This window comes from Salpingoeca rosetta (genome assembly GCF_000188695.1).
Source record: "Salpingoeca rosetta unplaced genomic scaffold supercont1.19, whole genome shotgun sequence".
NCBI classification, from domain to species: Eukaryota; class Choanoflagellata; order Craspedida; family Salpingoecidae; genus Salpingoeca; species Salpingoeca rosetta.
Genome location: NW_004754915.1, coordinates 171,494 through 178,993, shown reverse-complemented (window position 1 = coordinate 178,993; position 7,500 = coordinate 171,494). Strand labels below are relative to the sequence as shown.

Here is a 7,500-nt window from a genome sequence, read left to right as displayed (position 1 = left end):
ATCGTCGTCGTCGTCAGGGCGCCACCGCTCCAGTGCGTCGGATTACGAGCAGCCAGACAACCTCGGCTTGGAGGAGGTGCGCGACACAACGCCCACTCGCAAAGCGTGTACACCGTTGTTTTTCTATCACTGGCTCATCACACACATGCACACGCATCCGTACACACTCACACCCACACGTACACACTCACACCCACATCTGCACGTACACACTCACACCCACATCTGCACGTACATTTGCACACACCCCCATCACCGTCCTTCAGGACGGGAGCAACTCGCCTCCGCCGCCGCTACCGCCACGCCGTGGTTCCGACAACACAACGCTGAGTCCACCAACAGCAGCGCCGCCACCGCGTAGGCCATCGCGGTCCGCTGCATCCCAGCCGCTCACCATCACATCCGCAATGACAACCGTTGAGGCGACGGTGGCTGCTGTGAGCGGGGCGGAGAGCGGGGCGCCACCACCGCCCGTTCCGCGCAAGAGCGAACGCGTCATGTCGATGGTTGGATCGGATGCACTCGCCATTGACACATCCGCAGCGGCGCTCCACATGGAGGTGCGCGCGCACACACGGCCGAGGCGGCGGGGGAAGGGCGGGAGGATGTGTGTTCGTATGCTCGCGCGCGCGCGCGCGCGCGTGTGTGTGTGTGTGTGTGTGTGTGTGTGTGTGTGTGTGTGCGCGCGCGTGTGTCTTGTGTGTCTTTCATGTCTGTCCATCTGTCTGTGTCTCTCTGTGTCCGTCTGTGTGTGCGTGTGTTCGCACCATGATGTGTCTTCTTGCTCAGTGATGACTCGATTGAGTGTAACCCGTCACGCCTAATGCTCATGCCCGTGCTCGTTAGCCCAAACCTGAGACGCCTTCAGCGCTCTTTGACCAGATTGGCCATCCAGAACTCGCCCCACTTTTCGTCCAGGCCGGCGTACGTAATACACACGCGCGCACATGCGCACACACACACACGGCGTGTCATGGTTCCCAACTGCTGGTGTGATTCGTTCGTGTTTGGCATCACACTACCTGACTCTTTGAAATCACGCACGTCTCACACGATTCATTCCGCCTCAATCTACCTTCTTGTCCCCACACACTCACGTACACACACACACACACACACACACACACACGCACGCACGCACACGCACACACATGCACACGCACACACACATCCGTCCATACACCCCCTCCCCCCCCCCCACCAACCTCTACACGTTGCGTCGCATTGCAGTACGACGACCTTGAGTTTTTCGGGGACATTACAGAGGACGAGTTGGAGGAGATTGGCGTCGGGGACCAGCAGCTGCGACAACTGCTCATGCAGACATTCAAGCACGCCACATCGTGCTCAGATGCTTAGACTCTTGTGCACTGGTTGTGATGATGTGTTGACGATGACAATGATGATGATGATGATGATAATGCGTTTGTGTGAGGTTTGCTTGGTTTTTTCGTGGTTGTCTTTTGTCTTTCATTCCTTTGCTGTCCTTTGCTTTCTTACTCTCTTTTAGTTGTGGGTGGTTGGAGTGTGCGAGTTTCCCTCTCTCGTGTTACCGCCTCACCTTGTTGCCCCTTTGCCGTTTTTATGCCTATGGTTGATAGTCATAGCTGGTAATCGGCTGTGTGCAGTGGGGTTGTGCGTGTGTGTGTGCGGAAGTGCTGTTAATGCGTGCTGCTATTGTGTTTATGCCATGGAGAGTGGGCTTGGTTTCTGTGTCTGTGAAATGATGAGGTGCATTTTCGAGCAACTGTTGGCCTTCTCCTCCTCCTCCTCTCAGTTCTTCATCACACCCGCTCCGAGCGATTAAACAAAACGAGCAGAGGAAGGGTCGTTTAATAACAGACACACGTCACTGGTGGCCGGCGGCTTCGAGCAACTTTTGCGAGCAGCTTCCCAGTCGTTGCACACGCGCACACGAAGTGCACACGCACACGCACACGCACGCACACGCGCAGAGCAACACCACGCAATCCCAGCAGAACAATCCGCTTATGTTACACCAGCGGGGCGCGTTTGAAACACGCGCGCCAAAGGAATCAATTATGCAAACGCAAACACCAACCAACACATATGAAACGCATTTACGCACAGCCGCAACATGCCGACGATGAAACGCCCCCACCCCCCACACCCTCACGCGTAGCTGGTGTAAGTCGGGGTGTACCCTGTTGCTGTTGTGCCCGTAGGCCCAAACAGATCCGTAGTCACACGCGGGGCAGTGGAGCGCCGGCTGACGAGTGGGCAAGGTGTGTGTGTGTGTGTGTGTGCATTTGTGTTGGGGGTTCAAGGTGAGGCACGATTATGATGATGGAATGAATCGAAAGGAAGGAACATTCATGACAATCATCGCGTTCACAAGCATGGCACACACACACGCGCGCGCGCGCGCACACACACACACACACACACACACACACACACACACACACACACACACACACACACACACACACACACACGCTCAAGCACACACACACGCTCAAGCACACAGACGCCAAATTGCCTCCTGCACACCGACGCAACGCAAGCTGTCGACTGACCGCCAAAAGACAACGGTGGCGACGATGGCGCCGACGATAACAATTGCGCCGATGATCCCACCAGCAATGGCACCCGCTGATGATGACGACGACGACGAGGAGGAGGCAGGTGATGTGGTGTCTGCTGGATGCGCGACCACACGCGACTGCAGGTTCGTCGCGCTGCCAGCCGCAATCACTAGCGGCCGCTTGTCAAGCTTGTTCGCTACCTGCCTCGCTGTATCGCCATCGCTGTACACCACATCAACCCGCACAGCAACGTCCCCTTCCTCCCGGCGCCTCCTTGCGCCACCATCACCATCGCCACCAGTGAGGTAAACGAGCACGCGTTCCACGCCAGCGCTCAGGCCACGGCGCTCCAACTCGCCCTCGACGGCAGTCCTGACAGTGTCGAGGAGGGCAGGCGCCCCATTACCGACGTCGCTGCCCTCCGCCAGGCCGATGTCCAGCAGCGTGCCCGGCAGATCAAACTCAAGCACGACAGTACGGGCTGGCGGGGGTGCGGATGTTGGGGCAGTCGTCGTGGTCACAAAGGGCGACAGCGGTAGCAGCGGACACGGGTCCTCCGCCTCGCCACCACCACCACCATCACCGTCACCACCATCGCCACCGTCAACAACCGCTGGCGGTGCTTGTGGGCAGGATGCGGTGATGCGCACATCGGCAATGCGGCCAATAAACGGGAGCTCTGCGGGCGTGCACGCCTCAAAACGGACCGCAAACGACGACACGGACGGTGACAGCGGTGTTGTGCACTCGCCGTCGCTGTACAGTTCGATGTTGTACTCGCGGGCGAGGGCGGAGAAGGTGAGTCGGGAGTAGGCCGTGTCGATGCCAAAGGCGGTCAGCAACAGGCTTGTCAGCTCTCGGCACGTACTCAGGTCTGACGTCCAGCACTGGGTGGTGTCATCCACAGAGCAGTCGTCCACGCTGGGATCAAACACACACACCACCACCCGCTCGGAATCACCGCTGTCGTTGTTGTCGCTATTGCCGTCACTCACTGCCGTTGTACTGCCTGCGATGGCTGTGGCAGTTGTGAAAGCGCTGCCTTCGCTTGTGGTCGTTACCGATGTTGATGACGGCCGGGGCAGACTGGAGGTGGAGGACGTGGTGCGCACGACGCCGGTGGTGGTGGTGGTTGTGGTCGTGGTGGCGGTCGTAGTAGTCGTGGTGGTGGTCGTTGTAGTTGTAGTTGTAGTTGTTGTTGTCGTGGTGGTGGTGGTTGTTGTCGTGGTGGTGGCGTCGAGAGCTGGGCACGTATCCACGGGGCACGTATCAACCACCAGCAAATCAAAGGCGTCCCTGCTCAGGATGACGGCCGTGGTGCACTCGTTGAGCTGTGCGTCCACGTTCACGGGGATGCCGAAGAGGATCCCGCGGGTACAGTCGACGTTCGAGTGGAGGCTGAAACGAAATGTCTGCGGGCTTGTGTTGGGCAAGGCAGACACCTTGGCGTACAGGGGCGGAGGCAGGCCACCGGATGTTGCCAGTTCATCTGGCAAGCGCTCGCACACGTCGACTGGAATGGAGTAGCACTGCAAGTTTGCGCAGCCGCTGTTTGGGTCAGCCACGCACACGATCTGGTACTCTGGGTCTTCTTGGGCATGGCTGACATGGACGCAGCACGCCGCCGCCACCACGACGGCCGCCACCAGCAGCCGGTGCAGCAGCGCTGTCATCGTTGTGGTCGTCGTTGTTATCTGCTCGCCTTGCTTGTGTTGGCTGCGTTCCTTGGTTTCGCGTGCGCTTGCTTCTTGTGAAATAAATGAACAAACAGTGTGGTGGAAGGAGAGAACAGTCTGCACGACGTGATGGTGGTGTGTGCCGTGCGGAGGTGAAGCTGGCTGGTGGGGTGTCTTGTGTGTGTGTGTGTGTGTGTGTGTGTGTGTGTGTGTGTGTGTGTGTGTGTGTGTGTGTGTGTGTGTGTGTGTGTGTGTGTGTGTGTGTGTGTGTGTGTGTGTGTGTGTGTGTGTGTGTGTGTGTCTGTTTGAGAAGTGGGTGGAGCTGCACTGTGACGCTGATGCTGATGATTGTAGAAATTTACATGAAAATATTCACAAATCACCCACCAGCAGAAGACGCTTGTCATCACTGCCACCACGACCACAGACAGCATCAACACCACACCACTGCAGCCAGCCAGTCAGCATTGTTTCCTTACTTCAACAACAATCAACACACGAACACACGAACACATACACGTACGCACACATACACACACACACACACACACACACACACACACACACACACACACACACACACACACACACACGAACCTGCACGAACGTACACGAACATACAAAAACACACACACAAACACACGCAGCGAAAACAATGGGTGGTCATGGGCTGGAGTTGCTAAACCCACCCGTGGTGTTGCGGCCACACACTTGCGTGCGCGCTGATGGGCAGCAGGTGCAAGTCCATGTGTTTCGGGACGACGTGCTGCCTGGTGGCACCAAGCAGCGGGCCATGGCGCAGGCTGTGATGACGATTGCGGAGCAAGAGCTGGGCGATGCAAGCGCCGTGCAGGAGATTGTGTACGCGGGCCCCGTGGAAGGGTTTGCGCAGATCGCCATGGCAGTGGTGGGCAAGGCCATGGGAATTAAGGCCACGGTGTTTGTGGCGTCGAGGCGCGATCGCATGCTGTTCCACCTCACGCAGCGCGCCAAGGACCAGGGCGCCGACATTCACACCGTGCGACCCCCAAACCGGCTGAAAGACGTGCAGCAGGCTGCCCAAGTGTATGTGCAGGAGCGACAGGCTGCCGGACACAAGACGCTGCTGATGCCGTTTGGGCTGCACTGCCCGCCGTTTCTCGACTCACTGGAGCGCCAGCTGCGCGTTGCCCTGCCACGGCCAGTGTTGGAGCAGCCACCCCGCCGGCTGTGGCTCGTGGCGGGCTCTGCCGCCATCTTGGAGGTGCTTGCTCGCATCTTCCCCACCACGGAGTTTATGGTCGTGCAAGTCGGCAAAACCATTTGGCCCGACCTTCGCGGGTGTGTGTCTTTGCGTGCATGTGTATGCGTGCGTGTATGCGTGCGTGCGTGCGTGCGTGTGGGTGTGTGTGTGTGTGTGTGTGTGTGTGTGTGCGTGTCGAAGCTTTTTTGTGTGTGTCTGTGTGTCTGTCCGTCTGTTTGCATGAGTCGAAGCTTTTGTGTGTCTGCGTATGTGTCGAAGCGTGTTTGTTCTGAACTGTCACTTGACAAAGTATGTCTCTGTGGCAAGGCCGGCCTCCACTCAAGCCACCTGTTGCTTGCTTCCCTTCACCTCCCTCCCCCCCCCCGTGTCTCACACTCGTGCACATCACCACTGCATTCGCGTGCATACAACCCCGTGGTGACAGGATTGAAAAGGATGGCACCCAGCGATACAAGTCGCAGCTGTTTGTGGCGGAGGAAAAATTCTGGCAGGTGGCGCGGTTCCAACCACCATATCCAAGCGTGCGCACGTATGACGCCAAGCTGTGGCAGTTTGTGCGCCAACACGCGCAGCCAGACGACCACGTGTGGAACGTGGCGAGCGACTACGCTGTCACGCGCGACGCCAGCGCACACATCCATGAGCAGATGGTGGAGAGGTGTGCAGCCGAGGCGCAGTTGGCCGCCCGGGCCGGCGCGTTCCAGTGGGCCACGCTCATGGTGGAGATGTGCAAGCGCTACAAACAGAAGATCAAGGACGCCCTGCCAGCCATTATGCAACGCGGTGTGGCGTTTGGGCACGTGTTTCACAGCGACAGCGTAGCTGCTGCGCTGGCGGAGAAGCGGCTGGAGCTGGCGCAGTACTACGGCAGGAAGTTGACCGGGTTTGTCAAGGAGTTTTCACACCACTTTGCGTCCAGCGCCAACAGCGGTAGCGATGCTGCGCGCGCGTTTGCTGCGTTTGAGCAGACGTGTCGCACGTGGCTGTTCGTCGCCAGCCGCACCTTTGCCATGGCGGATCCTCTTGCCAACGACCCACACAGCACCAGCACCAGCAACAACGATGGTGGCCGGGATGGCGATGATGGGTGCGGTGGTGGTGATGGCGATGATGGCGGTGATGCGGTGCCACGGACGCCCGCCGTCGTGAATGTGTTTGAGGCGTCGCTGCAGGAGGTTGAAGCGGCCGGCATTGACCAGGCGGTGCTGGTGTCGGTGCTGGCCACGCTGTATGCCGAGGGCGTGCTCTCCTTCCCCTGGAAGCGGTTGTATGAGGGCAGTCCGGACACGCGCATGGGGAGCCTGCGCACACACGAAGCGACAGTTGACAATGACGAGCGGCGCCGGCCCCACAATGTCCGGATTTACTCCCGCACACACGACGGACAGCCGTTCCTGCCGCTGCAGTTCAAGGGGCGTTGCCACACGTTTGTGCACGATGGGGGCGACTATGACAGCATGGACGTGCTTGCCGACTTCTTTCAGGAAGGGCCACGCCTCCGCGCGGTGCGCAAGGACCAGGAAGCATCGCCGCTCGAGCTGTGGTCACGCCCCGCGTTTGTGCACGGCGTGGTTGGCGACTGCTTGCGGAAGCGCGGGCAGATTACGCTGTACGCGCTGCGCGAGGAGGTGTACACGCAGGTGAAGGAGTGCACGCAGTTCAAGCCCTCGCTTGCCGCCGCCGTGATGCGTTTGTTTCGGGCCACGCGCGTGCTGGACTTTAGTGCCGGCTGGGGCGACCGCTTGCTTGGCGCCATTGCGGCAGATGTCACCACCTACCATGCGTGGGACCCAAACCACACCCTCAAAGTGCGCACGTGGCGGAAGGGGAGCGTTGTGTGTGTGTGTGTGTGTGTGTGTGTGTGTGTGTGTGTGTATGTGCGTGTGTGTGCGTGTGTTTATATGTGTGGATGTGCGTGTGCGTGTGTGTGTGTGTGCGTGCGTGTGTTTATGTGTGTGGATGTGCGCGCGTGTGTGTGTGCGTGTGTGCATGTGTGCGTGTGTGTGCGTGTGCGTGTGTGCGTGTGTGTGTG

General features: G+C 59.0%; 3 protein-coding genes across 3 annotated transcripts in view; 2 read left to right on the top strand and 1 right to left on the bottom strand.

The window, feature by feature from the left end:
- PTSG_07791 (uncharacterized protein) overlaps positions 1 to 1,825 on the top strand; it is a gene marked incomplete at its 5' end in the record, with an annotated part of 9,891 nt that extends 8,066 nt beyond the window's left edge. Inside the window, 4 exons of the mRNA XM_004991536.1 lie at positions 18 to 76; positions 267 to 560; positions 847 to 924; positions 1,231 to 1,825. Coding sequence (XP_004991593.1) covers positions 18 to 76; positions 267 to 560; positions 847 to 924; positions 1,231 to 1,359 — 560 coding nt within the window. The 3' untranslated portion in view covers positions 1,360 to 1,825. The remainder of the gene's footprint in view (positions 1 to 17; positions 77 to 266; positions 561 to 846; positions 925 to 1,230) is intronic.
- Positions 1,794 to 4,431, bottom strand: PTSG_07790 (uncharacterized protein). Its single transcript, XM_004991535.1, has 2 exons — positions 2,541 to 4,431; positions 1,794 to 2,230 (listed from the first exon to the last, which is right to left on the bottom strand). The coding sequence occupies exons 1-2, from the start codon at positions 4,220 to 4,222 to the stop codon at positions 2,134 to 2,136; spliced, it is 1,779 nt and encodes a 592-aa protein (XP_004991592.1). The 5' UTR covers positions 4,223 to 4,431; the 3' UTR covers positions 1,794 to 2,133.
- Positions 4,432 to 4,795: 364 nt separating this feature from the next.
- PTSG_07789 (uncharacterized protein) overlaps positions 4,796 to 7,500 on the top strand; it is a 3,724-nt gene continuing 1,019 nt past the window's right edge. The window contains exons 1-2 of the mRNA XM_004991534.1: positions 4,796 to 5,545; positions 5,893 to 7,276. Of these exons, the coding sequence (XP_004991591.1) occupies positions 4,881 to 5,545; positions 5,893 to 7,276 (2,049 nt within the window). The 5' untranslated portion in view covers positions 4,796 to 4,880. The remainder of the gene's footprint in view (positions 5,546 to 5,892; positions 7,277 to 7,500) is intronic.